We start from the raw sequence: 18422 nt of genomic DNA, 5'->3' as shown, positions 1-18422 counted from the left end.
GAGCTGATGGATGGAGCTAAATTCAGGGCAGTCCTGGAAGAAAGACTGCTGGAGGCCGCAAAAGACTTGAGATTGGGTAAGTGATCATAAACGGGCATAATACAAATGCACACCACATTTTTTACCTCTCTATTTGCTTAAAATTTTGAAAACTGTATTTAATCATGTGAGCACATTATAAAATCTTAATTAAAAAATATATATGTTTTTGGTTGTTAGGTGGCAAATAGTGAAAAAGTTCCAAGCAGTATAAATAAATTTTCAAGGCACTGTACACATTCCCACACATATTTTACCAACACAACACATCTTTGTAACTTGGATAACCAGGAATAGCCAAGCCACCATGAGTTGAATAACCATTGTCAGGGCTCCAGACAAACTCTTTTTTTTTTTAAACTAGAAGCATAGTCACCCCTAACTTATGTTTTTAGGGATGCAAGCACAATGTGGCACATGTTGCAAGAAGTAAAAATTCACATTTCGTCTAATTTATTACCTGTATAGTACGCGTACTTGCGGTTCGGCACCTGCAAATTTGCATAATGAATGTTTATCAGCATAATTTTTTGGGGGTGGTGGTGGGGGTTAAAAAATATTGTCAGTTGTTGTTTTTTTTAACAAGTTAAGACTGTCAACATGTGGCATTATACACTGAAAACCACTTTTTGATGGGTAACTTAGAGATAGAGAGCTAATGCCGTTCTAATGTTTAAACTTCCAGATGCTCTCTTATTATGAAGCGACACGACTGGAGGTAGTGTGGGTTGGTGATTCTCCAAAAGTAGAATGCAACACAAGTAATTATTAAATGAAAGTAGTTTCATTTCCCTTCCTGCACTTGAACATTTTATTCTTAGGAATTGTTTATTTTTAATTTTATTTTTAACCAAATTTAAAAATGAAAATAAGTTATATAAATCAGAGTGACGCTATAAAGTGATACACTGTCACTTCACAAATAAAACATTTGAGGTTAACTTCCGAATACAAACGGAACATCACTTTACTATCAATGTGTCATATTCAGATGGATAAGTTTATCACAACAGCTGCACCCACAATCGAAATGGGTTTGTGTCAGTATGTGGCTATAATCACTGTTTTTACCATGTTTCAACAGGTAATTCTTAACGTTTAGCGCAATGAACTCCGTTATTACTGGGATCCTTGGCATAAGTAAACAAAGGATGTGAATTAATTATGCTCATGTTTGTTTCTTAGCGGGAGTTGTTGCTCCCATGTCACACACAGAACATTTGCTGCAGATAATTTAGGATAATTTACAGTGGACTGTTTGTTGCTCACTGTCCGACGTTGCAAACCCTAACGGTCTCAAATTTTAGGGGCGATAATTGTGATTCACTCCAGGGAGTTCGCCATAATAACAATCTGAGACCGCTCCAATGTGATTTTCTCGGGAAAGGTGGGATATTCAGTACAATACTTGAAGCTGATTGGGCAATGCGCAACTTGCGCACGTCTATCAAATTTTTGTTTTGACCAATCAAGGCAATGGATGAAAATGTCATCGTTGTCGTCGTAGGTTGAAAAGAAGCACTAACATCTATACCACTTAAAAATGCACAAAGCGTCTCTCACTATTCTTCATTCAACAATGATACTGTGAGTAATGTTAGGTTTATTTATTTCCCACAGCTTCAGCGCTTCTCGTTTCATCACAGCCACATATCCCGCCCCCAAACACAATACTTCTTATGATTGGTCCGTACAAAAAGTGTATGGTGAAAATCAGCAGGCTCAGTACAAGATGGATTCTGGCAATTTTTCGGGGGTTCGTGAACTCACAAATCCCACAAGAATTCAGCTTACAGCGCAAGGTTAGCAGTCTGGAGCCCTGAGTATATTATTGATATCGCCAGAAAATTGCTATTTCATTGTTCACTGTATCTGTAATTTAATAGAAAATTATGCAACTTTATGGAATCAGAGCCTCTCAAAAAGGATTAATATGTTCACTTCATTGCATCCAAACATAATTTAGATTTAGTGGATTCCAGTGAACAAGCTTCCAAGTGTGAAAACTAGGAGGGTACTTCAATATTTAAAATAAAAAAGTTTTTACCATGGTCAAAGCATCAATGAGGGATTATCTCAATTCTCTAACACATTCTACAGAGGTTTATCTTCGAAATAATATGCATTTCTTTCGATCAACCACATTTACAAATACTGTATCAGTGTGTAGTGTGCATAACATAATATAATTTAATGTGTAATAAAATCATAAGCATAACTCAAATAAGAAAGAATATTAATAGTTCGGAATGTGGTATCATTATTTTACTGGTGGCCTAACTTCCATTTCAGACCAAACACTTGCAAGCAGTATTTCATTGGTGGAAAAGCATCGAATAGAGTTCAGTAATGATTTTTTTTTAATCCATTAATGTCAAGATTAAGTGCTCACACAATTGTACGTTTCAAGAATTTGACAATGTTCAAAGGCCCGTCAATCACTGGAAATGCCATAAACAACAATTTTCCTCTTTACAGATACACTCATCATCACAGAGAGTTGGGTTAAAATATATCATACTCCAGACAAAAGGGTAATAACAGTAAATGTACTGGGCACTACATCTCTTGATGCTGTCAGGACTTGACTCAAAGCTACCCAATGTTTCAGTTATTTTAGATTTGATTTCACAAGATCAATGTATTACCTACCGATGTTTTGATGGAGCTCACAGATTTGAGGTGCTGTAGCAATTGTTGACTCTGTCGGTGAGAAACAAAAATAATATGATTACTCATCAAAGAGGAAAAATTGTACTACAAAAAACTACAGCAGAGCTACTAACACCTTATCTTTTATAATGTTAGTAAAAGTTTGTGCTAGAAACTGGACTTTAAACGTAGAAAAAAAAACACACGACTTCACCGCAGACAAAATTTTGGTCTGTTAATGAAACTCAGTGGTCACTGAATTTCCTTGAAACTTACAAAAGTAACAATAAATCAAATTGGTTTAACAGAATTATTAAAAAATATAAAAAATAATTATGAAACGAGCCTGGACAAAAATAATGGCACCCATAACATAGTAATTTGTTGCATAACTTCTTGAGGCAATCACTGCAATCAAACCATTTCTCTAACTGTCCATAAAACTTCGCCACCTGTCAACAGGTATTTTGGCCACTCCTCGTTGGTAAACTGCTCCAGCTGCTTCAGGTTGTCTTCTCCAGATGGCATGTTTCAACTCCTACAGATGTCCAATGGGATATATGATCAGGTCTCATTGAAGGCCACTTCAGAATAGTCCAATGCTTTCTCTTAGCCATTCTTGTTGTTTTTGGCTGTGTTTTGGGTCGTTAGCTTGTGCATGACCTGCGACTGAGACTTTTGTGACACTAGGCAGCACATTTCTCGGCAGAATGCCTTGATAGCCTTGAGAATTCTTTGTACCTTGCTAAGATTCAAGAAGCCCTGTGCTGGACGCAGCAAAACAGCTCCAGAACATAGCCAAGCCTGCTCCATGTTTCACAGTAGGGAAGCATTTTCTTGGTATGCTTTATTTTTGCATCTATTGAACATACAGTTGATGTGCCTCACCAGAAAGCTCCAGTTTTGTCTCATCTGTCCAAAGGACATTCTCCCCAAAGCTTTGTGGCTTGTCAATATACATTTTTGCAAATTCCAGTCTCACTTTTTTATGATTTGCTTTCAACAGAGGTGTCCTCCTTGGTCACCTTTAATTTCTTTGGAGGTTGTTCTGGGCTCTTAGCATTCAAAATATCCACCTCCTTGATTTATCTTCAATTTTCGTTTTTTGAGAACCTGTGGGATAAGTTGAGTCGCCATGTAAAGGCTGAAAACTCTGCACCGCAGAACATCAATGACCTGAGGGCTGCCCTTGAAGAAGAAAAGGACACGATGCCTCAGCAGACAATGAGTCGACTTGTGAAAAGCATGACATGTCGTCAAGCTGTAATTGATGCTCAAGGGCACATGGCCAGTTATTGAGACGTTGAAACCATCTTTCGGTAAGATATGGGTACCAACACTTTAGTCCATGTGTGTAGATCCTGATATGCCCGATCAGGGGTGTCCAACTTTTTCTTTCAAGGGGAGCACACAGAATAATAAAGGTTACAAGGCCACTGTCCCCTTGAATTCATTTAATATACTACAACCAAGCCATCAGCGTAGGTTAAGAGAACAGACCACACCGAAAATTGCTATTGGTGTTAACATCAGCAAATGATGATCAAATCAATTCACATTTTGCCCTTGGCCACGGATGAAAAATCCAATTTGATAAAAAATGTTAAACTAGTAATAGTAAATGGACTACACGTACAGTATAGGCCAAAAGTTTGGACATACCTTTTCATTCAATACATTTGCTTTATTTTCATAACTATGTACATTGCATGCATTAATGAAGGCATCAAAACTATGACGAAAACTATGATAACTAACAAACACATTTGGAGTTTTGTACTTAACAAAAAAAAGGTGAAAAAAATAAAATAAATACATAAATAAATAGCCACCCCTTTCTCGGATTAATTGTTTGCATATTCTTGGCATTCTCTCGATGAGCTTCAAAAGATAGTCAAATGAATGGGTTTCCCAACAGTCTTTAAGGAGTTCCCAGAGTTAAGAATGCCAAGTACATAACTCCACATGTGTACATACATAGTTTTGATGCCTTCAGTGAGAATCTACAAAGTAACCAGTCATGAGAATAAAGCAAATGCATTGAATAAGAAAATGTGTCCAAATTTTGGGCCTGTACTGTATATAGTGATATATACTCCTCACCAGCATGGCGGCATGTCTTATCTTTTGTATGATTCCACTGTGACCAAGATACTGTAGAGACAACCAAAGAGGTAATGCTCGCAGCTTCTCTACAGGCTGGCTGGAGGTCAAACCGGCAGCCAGAGACTACAAAAAAAAACAAAAAAAAAAAACAGAAAAAGTCAGAAGTAAGTCATTATAGAAATGTATTTACAAATTAAGAGGAACAGAATTTTTTTTTACCAAACCTAAATACAAAACAAAACAAAAAGAACAATGTATTTCTGGATTATAAAACGAAATCATCTCAGTCTATTTGTTGTTGTTTTTTGAAATGTATAAAATCACAATTATTGGAAAAGTATATATACAGCACAAGGCGATGCTGTTGAATTATTTTTGTTTAATTGTAACATTGAAAGCATCTTGACTGCTTGCTGACATTGATTTTGTGTTTATAATTTTTTTGGTGTTGATCAGGGGCAGATATAAGTTTTACTGTCCCCTTTCATTTCTTTTTTCAAAAGAATGAAATAACATTTTTTAATTGAAATTGAATTGACTATACTGGTAAATTGCCTTGATAGATGTCTTCATAGATCAAATGTTGGAAAAATTTGTTAAGCAGTGCTCAGCCTACCAGTGCTGGGTCTTCGTGTCTGTAGAGAGTGACGGCAGTAACGGCGGGCAGTCCCAGCCACGGACCTGGTGTAAGTGTCATACTGTCACTTCTGGTTGCTGCCTGGATGGGGAAAAAGATAAGCACAAAACAATGCTGAGTAGACGTCCATGTAAATATGACTGAACAGTACTAGTTGCATTTGTACATGGAGCGCAAATTGATGAGAAAATTAGCTCATTTTAAGATTACCATAACAGCAGAGGTGGTATCATCCAGCACCAGTGTCGCCAGGTTGACCCTGATGACGAAACAGATAGAAGCTTAAAATGGCACAACAACGTGCAGTAGTGAACAGCAAATTATTCTCAGCACAAGTAAGGTAAGATATAATTATGATAACCATCACTTTTGGCTGAGATATATTTGTTTAAATGAAATTCTGATGTCAGATCATATTTAATGTCTCACCCCTCCACATGGAGCCACATTTTGTACTGATCACACAGGTCTCTAAGGCGCCCCAACTTATCAGTGTGACCTGCCCCAGGGGTACCTAGGAAAAAAATTAGAACCAAGAAATTTAACACATGCATTATTATTACATCAAAACGTATTTCAATCACTGTAAGTAAAAGATACAGTGTGAATAGTGTTTTTCTTTACCTGCATTGGCAATTAACAACAAAGGCAACTTTCCACTTTCCATGTCCTCTTTGATTAATTTGTCCAATAGTGCAATATCCTAAGTTTAAAAAAAGGAGATTTGTATCTAATTGCCGAATGGTTTCCATTTCTGCAATTATGTTTAATCTCTTACCATTTGATGTTGTGATCCAAAGAGGGTGTTGCATGGGACGGTGCATAAACTGGAGAGGGGCAGGGCAAGCTAATGACACAGAGACTGACATTAAAATAAGCCATGAGTGCACACTATTGTAATGTTCCTACAACAATGCACGTGAAGAAGGTCACAATGTGAAAAGGAAAACTCAGAACTTTGAACATAAACAATGATTGTTTTGCACCTACCTGGTTGCACAGATGCTGTCCCAGGCCAGGTCTGCTTGATGCGCTCTGGTAAATGACTGGCTGCTTTGAGTTGAGGACAGCATAGCCCTCAGAGGCGTAATCTTCATAGCAAATATTGATGACCAGCCGACATACTTTGACCAAGCCTTCTCTGTCATCTTCATGGAAGTAAGCTGAACCATCCTCATATCTAAATGTCAGAATAGACAAGTTGTACAGTACATGAAAAGCCAAATTGGAAAGCTACTGAAAAGAGAAATGTTATGTAGAAAAAAAAGACAGACGACAACAAATTACCGCACCATTTCAGACTAAATGATTTTGATTCAAATTACATTTACAATGTGACCTGACTGAAGACTGTTCAGCTGCCATGTCTAGCGTCTCTCTCTCTCTCTAACTGTAACCTACCATGTTGCTAACACAATCATGAGTTTTGAGAAAACTACCTGAAGAGTCTACAGAGCCATTGTGTGGTGTCAGACAAGATCCGAGTTGTCAACTTCCGCAGTCGCTCTCTGTCCAGCACTGAGATGTAGGCTGCCAGGCTATGGCCCAGCAGGGCCATGTGACCCTGCTCGCCCACATTCTGCATCCTACTAAACACACAAACAGAAGGTTTAAAATTTAAAAGTGACTGATGTCATTCACTCCATTATATACCATTCTTCAAATTAAATACAAATATGTCCTTTTTATAAAACGTTATCTTACAGAAAAGTATTTCCTTTGCACTGCCAAGGGGGCAGTGATCATTCTGGTGAATAGTTTGTCACTTACTGTGGGTTTGGCTCATCTTTTCCCTCCTCCTCTTCATGGATGAGGCTGTGAACAAGGTGTAGTATGGTGGCAACATCCTGACCACTGCACAAGAAATTTTCACATGAATTCCACATTAAACTTTGACTTTTATTGAATGCTCATGTAAATATACCGGTGTTCATCAAATTTTCCTTGCATTTCCTCAAAAAGTTGAATAATTTTTATAATTCCATTCAAAAAGTCAAACTTTCATAGATTGTAGATTCAGGGTCCACAACTTAAGTGATTTAAAGTATTTATTTGTTTATTTTTAAATTTGTTGACTTCCAGCTCATAAAACCCATGAAAACAGGATGTCGAAAAATTTGAATAATGTGAAGAAATACCCATGCATACTTCCCAGTGTTTTGCATGGGGGGTGGGGGTGGTTGTGGGGGCTGGGCAATTCAATGGATGGATGGTATTTTCGAAATTATATGTCAATCTTCAATAGTTGGTTGAATTCCCTTTGCCTGAACCACTGCCTCGATGCGCCGTGGCATTGCCTGGGGGTCCTGGAAGCCTTTCCAGGCTTTCTTGATGCTTGCTATCAGCTCTTTGTTTTTGGCTCTGGTGGCCCTCATTTTCCTCTTGATAGTACTGTATTACAAGAGGAGAACGAGGGCCAAAATTCAGTATTATCAAGAGGAAAATGAGGGCCACCAGGCCCAAAAACGAAGAGCTGGCAGCAAGCATAAAAAAAAGCATGGGTTTTCAGGATCCCCAGGCTATGGCATGGTGCATCGAGGCAGTGGTTAAGGCAAAGGGAATCCAACCAACTATTGAAGATTGACATATCTTTTTGAAAATACCATCCATCCATCTTTTTTTTTCCCATGCAAAACACTGGGAAGTATTTCACATTATTCAAATTTTTTGACATCCTGTTTTAGTGGGTTTTATGAGCTGGAAGCCAAAATAATGCAAAAAAAACTAAACAAATAAATACTTGAAATCACTTAAATTGTGGGCCCTAAATCTTTAATCTATGAAAGTTTGACTTTTTCAATGGAATTACGGGAATTATTCAACTTTTTGAGGATATTCTAATTTTTTGACGAGCACCTGTACTTCAGAAAATCTAAACATTTAATAAAATATAAATCTGAATGACAATTTTTGCCAAGGCATTGCATGTCGACATGTACGTGTACTGTATGTGTGTACATGTATGCATCTTACGCTGCCTGCAGGGGGCCAGGTATGCTGGTTCTACTGAAGATTGAACCCTCTGTTCTTTCCTCCAGACCGCTAATTGATAGAACACCACAAACATACATGTTTAAATGCACACATTAATCAGGTTACTGACAGTTAGTTCTAACTTCTGATAAGACAAAGTTTGTATGTACTTGGTATAATTCAATTGCTGGCCACAAATTATGAGTGCCTCGTTATGCTAGGTATCAATGATGCTTTTGGCTTGTTCAGCAATAGGGATTTAACAAGGTTGATGCTTCTTGCTAGTTGCTCACTGGAATAAGCAAACTTTTATTTGTTTTTTGTTTATTGTACGAAGAAGATCTGCCTTGGCTCATATGGTGGTGCATTTTGATTAAGCTTCTTGAAGCACTGAAGCTTTCCAGACAGAACGGGTTCCTTTCTTGAGGCTTCAACGTTCATGAGACACCTCATGTACGTTGAACTATTATAATCAGCAACAATAACAATTCTCATAAGTCAGTAGGGTGTGCTGAGGTACTCGAGCACCTAACTAAAACACACTTTTAATGAGTCCATAAAGGAGAAAGTTTGCTCTGTTGTTTCATCTAAAGAAGTTGAATGCTTTTAAATCTGGTTAATGTTTCACAAAATGTGTCCTCATTAGGAAAAAAAAAAAGTAGTGTCCTCATTAGGAAAAAAAAAAAGTAATAATAATAGTCAAATCAAATGACACAATCTCCAACATCTCCTAACCATCAAAAAATTATAAAGGGTGTTGGATCGTCTTGAGTATGTTACGGTTACATGCTTCACCAAATTTCATCCATCTTCATAACCGCTTGTCCTCATTCCTCACAAGGGTCGCGAGGGTCGCTGGAGCCGATCCCAGCTGGTATCTGGCAGTAGGCGGGGTACACCCTGAACTGGTTGCCAACCAATCTTCACAGGGCACACAGAGACAAAAAAACATCCGCACTCACAATCACACAAATGGACAATTTGGAGTGTTCAATTAACCTGCCATGCAGGTCTTTGGAATGTGGGAGGAAACCGGAGTACCCGGAGAAAACCCACGCAAGCATGGGGAGAACATCCACCCAGGAAGGCCGAAGCCCGGACTCGATCTCACATCCTCTGCACTGGGAGGCGGATGTGCTAACTAGTCAGCCACTGTGCCATCGGCGCTTATTCGCCATCCGCATCTCGTTTGTGGGGACAATTCTTTTAGTACGGAGGGCACTGCACCATCGTGTTTGATGATTTTGGTGCTCAGACAATATCAGCCATAGGTGTGCAGGGCACAAGAGCCAACCACACTGCTATTATCCACGTCGCATGCGGTCTTCGTACACTAAATACGGTGGTACCATGTGAGTACATTTCGGAGGCTCTCCTGGAGGATTTTCACAGGAAGCAGCCCTCAGTTGTATTCTTTTTCGGTGTAGCAGCAAAAGATACAATGTCTCTTCGGGTATAAGATCGCTTGAAGTTTCCTGTCTTTGATGTGCTAACTCCGGTGTTTGTTAGTTTTTGTTTACCAGATTTATACACCACATATTTTGAATCTTTAACCCATGTAATACTTTTTTAAAAATTTTGATTAGGTAAAAAAAAGAAATGTATATCAAGTTATCAACTAAATCAACTAATACATAATACCAAAAATACATAATCAAAATACTGTATATTTTAACTCAATGAAAATTGTTGTTTTGAAAGTTACCAATTAGAAGGATGACCAATGTCATGTACCAGATTGTGGGAACGTTGATGCAACTTTACACTCCAACAGACTCAAGACTCACCTTTGTCCATCTCCCAAGATCCTCATGGCTTCAGTCAAATTCTTGCCAACTTGAGTCAGTGTGGTGTCCACCATTTCCAAATATGTATGTCTGCCAACTACGTGTGTGCTGGGAAATAATAAAAGATAGTAAAAGATCTCATATAAATGCATATAGAATTAGAGTATACACTTTTATCTTTATTCACAATATACAAACACAACAAACAGTTGGGCACACTTTCGGAGCAATGAGGCAAATATTCAAAACACAAATATAAATGAGTGTGTTTACATTTACTCCAAATTCATTTAAATTAAAATAAACAGTTTCTGAATAATTTAAAATGGTTGCCCGTAGTAGTAGTGGTGGTATGTCTGTCACAACAACCCTCTGTATTGTATATTAAGGTACATTGGTGGACCAGCCTGGGCTCAAATCATGTTTAATTGGCAAAATGGCTCGCGCGATACAGTTAATGTAGTGTTTCACTATATTTTGATTTATGACTAATATTGTATTGTTTTACAGACCATACAGGACACCGTACAATCAAAGGGTGAAATCAAACCAATAAATGTATTTTGAGTTGCATGTTATTCATGCCAGGAAGAAAAAAACAACAACCCAAAGGTATCTTCTCCTTTGCCTTTTTTGTAGATTACATATTAGGAATGTGTTACTTTATATAACAGAATACTACTGCTGGTTAGTAGTCAATGTTTGCTAACCTAACCCAAACATACAACAAAAGGATTGTATGTCAGAACTAAAGGGTTGAATTCAATACAGCAGTTAAATGGGTGTGACGCTTGTAATGTATGACAATGACATCATTTATTTTAGACTACAGGTTCTATTTATTTAGGGCTTAGCAGCAGTTATGCCTTGAAGTACTACGTTCCGTAAGATTATAATTGAAATTAATACAGATAGTTTTTCAAAGTCCACTATCAAGTAAAATAAAACCACATATGGCAAATAGAGGTATTTTAATAATTTAAATAGAGAGCTCACAAAAGAACCTAAGAGCATATTACAGTACTGACATACCAAAATTTAAACGCTGGCTTTGACAGGTGCACTGCTGCTGCGGTACAGTCCTTCCCCAAAGACAGACACTGCCGTTGCTTTGTTTTTGTTTTTTTTGTGTGTGTTTTTACGGTGATTATTGGCGATGTAAAGGTGACAGTGTATATACCGGTCCAAACTCGTGATGTAATGTGTTAGAATGCAGTACGCCGTTTGACATGCGAATGACAGGCGGCTAGCTAGCAACACGCATCAAGCCTAGTCTTTACCTTCCCCGACTTCACTGAAAGCGTTCCACTGTCTGCGATGGAGGGACAAGCTATGGCAAAGAAATCCCAACAAGTCCCGTCATGGAGCTTGCTTGAAGAAAGTCTGTAATGGTGACTTTGAAGTGTTTCCTGGTCTTTCTGTGGCGTCAAACCTGACCCACTGCTGCTAATGCAGTTTACTTCCTGGTTTGCTGCGAGACGTGCTTTCCACGCTGGCAGTGCTGACGTCACGTGTGTAACAGGCCAGTCAGGTGGTGACTGATCACCAAAATGCATTTTGTTAAGTATGCACTATGCAGGCACAGTAAATAAAAATATAGCACAGCAAACGTTCATATTGTGAGATAAAAGTACAGCACTATATTGTTGGATATGTGTCAAATTAATGTACAATAAGATCGGCACCCGCGGATTCACGTATTCCCGGATTTTCCCTATCCATCCATTTTCCTAACCGCTTGTCCTCACAAGGGTCGCGGGGGTTGCTGGAGCCTATCCCAGCTGGCTTCGGGCATTAGGCGGGGTACACCCTGAACTGGTTGCCAGCCAATTGCAGGGCAATTTTCCAATTATATTATATTATATTATAATTCCAATTATAGGAATTTTCCCTATATTTTTTTCCATTTTATTTTATTTATTTATTTATGAGTTTATTTATTTTGGGAAGTTTGGGGCGTTTTTTGTAGGCTTCTTAGAATTATTTGGGTTTGTATAATAAAAAACGAATCACCAATGTATTATGTAGTCCTATTTCAATGGCTGGCAATTGGATTTCCACTGTTGGTGGGCTCAAAATATGTACAGTACTGTATATGCAAATTACATTTGGCACAATCACAAAAATACAAAAATCGGATTGTAATAGGGATGTAAAAGAATATGTCACTTGCTTTTAATGTTTTTGAGGGTTGTTTGTCAACTGTAAATTTCAGGAAATGCTGTCTGAGATTTGCAGTGCGCGTACCGTGTACATGGTCCATTCAAAACTTTTGAAATTGCTGTGGTGTAAACTAGGAATTGGTGTTCTACATCATTGTTATAGTTGGTAAGGAAAATAACGCAATCACAGTGAAACAACATCAACAGGTGAATGTTTGATTATTCAACTATAATTTTTCCTAAACTAAGTTTATAGGTCAGTTTTTATTGGATTGCAGATTGATATGATAAAATTGTACAGTATGCAGTTTTATTGATTGTGAAGCAACCAAAAATTTGTTTGATCTTGGAAATTGTGTTCCATATCATTATCCTGGATTATTGACAGAACGTTTGTGACAATGAGAGAGTCAGTGTTTGTTCTAGTTGTTCTGCGACCTATATGCTGTACAGGGACAATGCAACAATGATGTGACTACACTACAGTTTTTTTAACTATTAAAGCAAAACCTCCAGGACTGAATCAAACTCCACCCCTTGGGCAAGATTGTTTTACCTGATCAACTTGTTAATCCAGTTGGTGTCAGGTGCTTTCAGACGAAAGCTGAGTCAGGACACCAATAGCTGCTGCTTTGTACCACAAATATTTGCTAAAATCTGAAGCCTTTTCTCATTAGGCAATGCAACCACTGTGCATGACCTTGGTTCAGTTACAGATTATATACAATTGAAATTTACACATCCTTGCTTTTTTTAATATGTAATACTTTGAGTTTGTTCACTTGTATTGATTAAGCCATTCCAATAAGGAATTGCATAATTTTTTTGTACATTTTGAGGTTAATTCCTTCCCATAAGGAATGGGTTGAACAAGATTCAAGCTAAAAGAAAGAAAAAATAAATATCAGATTCTGGGTATGTCCACAGCCAGCTAATTCAACTTGTACTATTTGCTTCTTCTTTTTTTCAGAAAAGACATAATGTAGAAGATTCGTATAGATTCACGGCTGCTATATCAGGTATCTGTATTTTAAAGGTGCATTGTGCCGTTTAAAAAGGTAATGTTAAAGCTTTTTCTACATCATGCTTGCTCCACCAATGCCTAGATGAGTACAAAGAGCGCTGACTGTTTTACTCTGACTGCTTGTATCTTCCCTTTATAGTAGACGTGCAGAGCCTGCACACTCCACAGTTTCTTTGGGGAGGGGAGGAGCGGTGTTTTTGTTTTTACCTAATTTGAAGTCATGTCTGTGTTTGTCAACTGTGGCTGTCGCGTTAAGATTGTGCAAATACTCGCACGCGTACCATGAACGAGCCTGACAAAGATTCTGAAGTTACACTTTGGGCCAGAGGTGGCAGTTGCGAGTAAATAACTGACAAACTGCACAAATATCCTTTAAATTATATAGTTATTTCAACTCTTTACTCTAGTTAGTTTAGTTCGACTCGTACCATGCAACATGCAGATGCTTATATTTAAATATTTGTGTTTGTTACGTGCTGGGCATGACTGATGTTAGCCGACCGAGTACGATATGGAGCAGGAAAGTGGAGAAGAATGCCGTGGCAATGGCATTCTGATGGGTTTTTGGTAGACAATTAGACAAACAGGTGGACATGAAACAGGGCAACAACAGGGGCAGGACACTCACAAACTGATTGAATTTCTCAATCGATTTTCATGAAGCTTATTTTCCTGTCAACGCCAATGCGTGTATGGCTGGAAGGACAGTTTTAGTGACATCCACCAACATGTAATGCAACAACACTTTGCCTGTTCGAGCTTCCACGTTGTCTTCACCGGCATCATATCCATTTCAGAGCACAACCACCAGGCTGAAGAAAAGCTTCTTTCCGGAAAGCGTTACACTGTTAAACACTCCATCGAAGGATGGTTGCCGATCCGAGAAATCCCTGTCGGCACATGAACCAGTCCGCAGCTGCAAAAAAGTTGAGGACCACTGTCCTAGTGTGATGATTTGACTTGGATTAGTTACTTACTTTATTTGTCATGTGCTGTTGCGATGGATCACAAACAAACCAGTAGTGATGTTTATACTTCTCATCCAACCACAGTCAAAATGACTCTATCCTAGTCTAATGTATCTGGATAGTTTTGTTGCATGTGGTTTTGATCAATGAAAAGCTGAAATGAAAACAACACAAAATAGAACCAGGCTTTTTATTTTAAGTGTACGGTGTAGAAAAGTGCAGATATTTTGTGAAAATGTAAGGAGTAGAACTAAAAAATAGAGTGAAGAAGTACAATACTGTAAGTAAGAACTTGAAGTATTTTTAATTTGTCATTTGACTGTAAATGGCAAATTTTTAATGTCTTGTTCCATTTATGTGTGTAAAGAACGCATACCAAAAAATGTGCACACAAAAAACATGTCTCTTAATCATGGTCTTGAAAATAAATGTAAACTAATCAATACTCGATATATGAAAATATATGATGGGCAAATTGATATGGTAAACTGTTGCATACCATACAGGTCATCATATCATTTAAATATTACTTTCAGATATTATCGTCTTCCAGCAGGTAAAGCAACAAAGCAAAAAATAAATAAAAATGCAGAAGTTGTTACACTGATAATTATAATTTCTGTATGTGTGTTAAATAATTTGCGATGTAAAAGCTGTTGACAGCAATAAAAAAAACAAATACAGTACATAAACTGTAAGAATGTAATTCTTTATTAGTTCCACAGTGCAAATCAAAATGTTATTTTTATATTCTGATATGTTTATTGGAGTGAAGTCAAATTACATGGGCGTTATATTGGGTGTGGAAATTAAAACATTTTTGCAAGGAGCTTACTAAAATGTAATTTTTGCACACATTTTTACATGCTCCTGAGTAAACAATAATAATGCAGCTGCAAAATGAGTTGTGAAAATACATTTTTTAATTTGATGTTGTTGCTGCATTGCCCAGTTATACAGTACAACCAAATTTCCATCATGAAGGCAGTTAAAGTGCACATGCATGTTCAGTGAGTATTGATGTTATCAAAACTACTGTATGTTATACAGCAGAGTCTCAAAAGTCAAACATTCAAGTCACTACACTGACTGCTTCACATATGTTTCGTCGGTGATGTGCAAAAATGTGAGGAGTGAGATTAATTTAGACTTCATTGGTACCAATAAAACACCTCTGAGTGACAGTATTGCTCTGCAAGAACCTTCATTTCCTACTATGTTTGTGCCAAGCCACTTCAATGTGTGAGTACCGGTAGTTTTACTTAATTTTAGTTTTATTCAAAGGTAGGTAATTTTCTATTTATAGTTTTAGAACACTTAAGAATGTTAAATGACAAAACATTGTAGTTTTATTTTATTAAATCACTTTACTTTATATGTAATGGAACTAGTGAGTTGTGTTCAACTTTTGAGGTTCTATTGTATAGTAGTTGTATCTCCATAATAAACAAACAACCCTACATAAATAAATACACAAACTTGTCTTTTGTATATACAGTATAATGCATGGAATAAATAATCCCTTGAACCGAAACTTTCTAATTCAACAACTATAACATGTATTCATGCTTTACACATATGCCATTCGCGAAAGGCCCCATTGCAGACGAGCATTCATCATTTCAAGTCGCCTTTTGTAACAGAAAATAACAATAACAGTAATGCAGAAATGTTGCAGGTGTTACGTAACAAATTTCAGAGATTTTTTTTGCCTTTGGGGATGTATCAGCACACATGATACATGCATCTGCATCAAATGATCGTAACCATCCATCCATCCATCCATTTACTACCGCTTATCTGGGGTCGGATCACAGGGGCAGCAGCTATAGGAGGGGAAACCCAAACTTCCCTCTCCCCAGCCACTTCAACCAGCTCTTCCGGCGGGATCCCAAGGCGCAGATGAAAAATAGCCTTTTGGCTAATTCTGGCATATTTACTGAAATGTTTATTAATATAAATCAAATCAATCAATCAATCCAAGGCCAGCCGAGAGACATAGTCTCTCCGGCGTGTCCTGGGTCGTCCCCAGGGCCTCCCGCCGGTGTGACATGCCTGGAACCCCTCTCCAAGGAGACGTCCAGGAGGCATCCGAACCAGATGCCCGAGCCACCTCAACTGGCTCCTCGCAACGTGGAGGAGTAGCGGCTCAACACTGAGTCCCTCTCGGATGACCGAGTTTCTCACCCTATCTCTAAAGGAGAGGCCGGACACCCTGGGGAGGAAACTCATTTCGGCCGCTTGTATCCGGGATCTTGTTCTTTCAGTCACGACCCACAGCCCGTAACCATAGGTGAGGGTAGGAACGTAGATCGGCCGGGAAATCGAGAGCTTTGCCGATACAGAGTCTGCATCACTGCAGACGCTGCACCGATCCGCCCGCCACATTTTGTGGGGTGCAAACTCTTTATTTCAAGGAATAAAATATTGATCTGTAGATCAATTTGAGATTACAAATTGTCATGTTTGGGTTCTGTTTTTCCTTGTGTGTCTCCCTTGGTCTTAAGTGTAATCCTGCCCTTCCTCGTGTCAACAAGTGCCCTCAGCCACTTGTGTCTTGCCCCAAGTGTGTCTTGTTGTGTCAGTGTGTGTGTGTGTTTATTTAGTCTCCTGTCTCCCCTCTGTCTGCGTCGGTTCATTCTATCACGAGGTTAAGTTTGGTGGAGGACCCAAACACAGGAAAGCAGGGCAAGGAGGGGCAAAGTTGATGTACAAAAAAGGAATTTAATTATTCAAAACAAAGCAAACAAATCGTGGGGAGGACTACAAGGCAAAAAAAATGGCAGCATGACGAGAGGAAAACGTCAATGAACCGACGCAGACAGAGGGGAGACAGGAGACTAAATATACACACACACACACACACACACACACACACACACACACACACACACTAATGACACAACAAGACAGTCCTGGGGCAAGACACAAGTGGCTGAGGGCACTGATTGGTTGACATGAGGCAGGATTACACTTAAGACCAAGGGAGACACACAAGGAAAAACAGAACCCAAACATGACACAAATTATGTCTGCGAGCATTTCATAATACACAAAAAGGTAGAGTAGTGTCTAGTTTCATGGCACTAAAAAAGTTGGAGCAGCTGAGAACATAGAGGAAAGCGTCTGAAAAGCAGCATTTCAAGATTTCAAAAATATCCGACTTGCATCATTAAAGCTTATAATACAAAAAACTGTGATATTGAAATACTATTCAAGGGCAACTAAAAAACAGTATATTGTACATTCTTTAGACATCCTGCCCTTGCACCATGCTGATTTATTAATTTATTTATTATTTCAGTATGTAGCCATGAGCAGCAATGCAAAACAAACAAACAAACAAACAAAAAAACTACTATTCAGTTTGGGCTGCAAAGTTGAAGACAGCAAAATTAACAGAACATATGCACTCATTTTTCAGTGAGAAACAAAATGTTCTTTTAGCTTACTTTGTCTCATAGGATGAGTCTTTTTTTTCTCTCCTTTTTGGTTTGGGCATCCTTGCTCGTCATCCTTGACTAGTATTGCATCCCAAGGAATTTCTTCATGTGCTCATACACCACATAGGAGATGCTAACAGCAGGAATTACTTTGAGAAAGTTGGGTGTGATGCCACGATACAGACCAAACACACCTTCATTGGATAAAATGTATTTGAACTGACCCACCATGGTCAGTTTCGGGTTACCCTCCATGCTGTCTGAAAGATAGCGGAACAATAGCCGTCACAGTCGCTCACATGACACGCACACTCATATGCTTCATCACAGTCTGCAGCGCGTCTCACCTTGCGCCTGCATTCGTGTCCGAATAAGAGCAAGTGGATATGATGCGAGCTGCCCACAGGTGCTGGAAACAGTTCCACAGCCCAGAAGGACCAAAACACCTGGATCTGCAGAGTCTTGACAATACCGCTGAAGCCAGGTATTCTTAAGAGTCTGAAAAAATGACAAATAAAAAGATCAAGATAACAACATACGGGATTGGGGGGCTATACTTAAAACATGAAATTACAGCGGAACCTCCAAAGTTAAACACCATCTCTAGGACTTCTCAGGACGTTGGAAATTT

The 18422-nt window shown here is 38.4% G+C and overlaps 2 protein-coding genes across 3 annotated transcripts in view; both read right to left on the bottom strand.

Annotated features, from left to right (window-relative positions):
• Positions 1 to 11654, bottom strand: part of pdxdc1 (pyridoxal-dependent decarboxylase domain containing 1) — a 29904-nt gene extending 18250 nt beyond the window's left edge. The window contains exons 1-13 of the mRNA XM_077557227.1: positions 11475 to 11654; positions 10195 to 10302; positions 8408 to 8476; positions 7205 to 7288; positions 6874 to 7023; positions 6425 to 6614; positions 6213 to 6281; positions 6059 to 6137; positions 5864 to 5948; positions 5645 to 5693; positions 5414 to 5515; positions 4795 to 4920; positions 2692 to 2742 (exon numbers count right to left, since the gene is read on the bottom strand). Coding sequence (XP_077413353.1) covers positions 2692 to 2742; positions 4795 to 4920; positions 5414 to 5515; positions 5645 to 5693; positions 5864 to 5948; positions 6059 to 6137; positions 6213 to 6281; positions 6425 to 6614; positions 6874 to 7023; positions 7205 to 7288; positions 8408 to 8476; positions 10195 to 10268 — 1128 coding nt within the window. The 5' untranslated portion in view covers positions 10269 to 10302; positions 11475 to 11654. The remainder of the gene's footprint in view (positions 1 to 2691; positions 2743 to 4794; positions 4921 to 5413; positions 5516 to 5644; positions 5694 to 5863; positions 5949 to 6058; positions 6138 to 6212; positions 6282 to 6424; positions 6615 to 6873; positions 7024 to 7204; positions 7289 to 8407; positions 8477 to 10194; positions 10303 to 11474) is intronic.
• A 5305-nt stretch (positions 11655 to 16959) lies between these two features.
• The window catches only part of LOC144044869 (mitochondrial adenyl nucleotide antiporter SLC25A23-like), a 31531-nt gene continuing 30068 nt past the window's right edge, over positions 16960 to 18422 (bottom strand). For both annotated transcript variants that reach the window (XM_077559550.1, XM_077559551.1), the window contains 2 exons: positions 18139 to 18289; positions 16960 to 18051 (listed from right to left, as the gene is read on the bottom strand). In XM_077559550.1, the coding sequence (XP_077415676.1) occupies positions 17870 to 18051; positions 18139 to 18289 (333 nt within the window). In that variant the 3' untranslated portion in view covers positions 16960 to 17869. The remainder of the gene's footprint in view (positions 18052 to 18138; positions 18290 to 18422) is intronic.

Source organism: Vanacampus margaritifer, chromosome 2 (genome assembly GCF_051991255.1).
Source record: "Vanacampus margaritifer isolate UIUO_Vmar chromosome 2, RoL_Vmar_1.0, whole genome shotgun sequence".
In the NCBI taxonomy this organism is placed as follows: domain Eukaryota; kingdom Metazoa; phylum Chordata; class Actinopteri; order Syngnathiformes; family Syngnathidae; genus Vanacampus; species Vanacampus margaritifer.
Note: the sequence above shows the minus strand (reverse complement) of the source record. Positions and strands in the feature narration are given on the sequence as shown.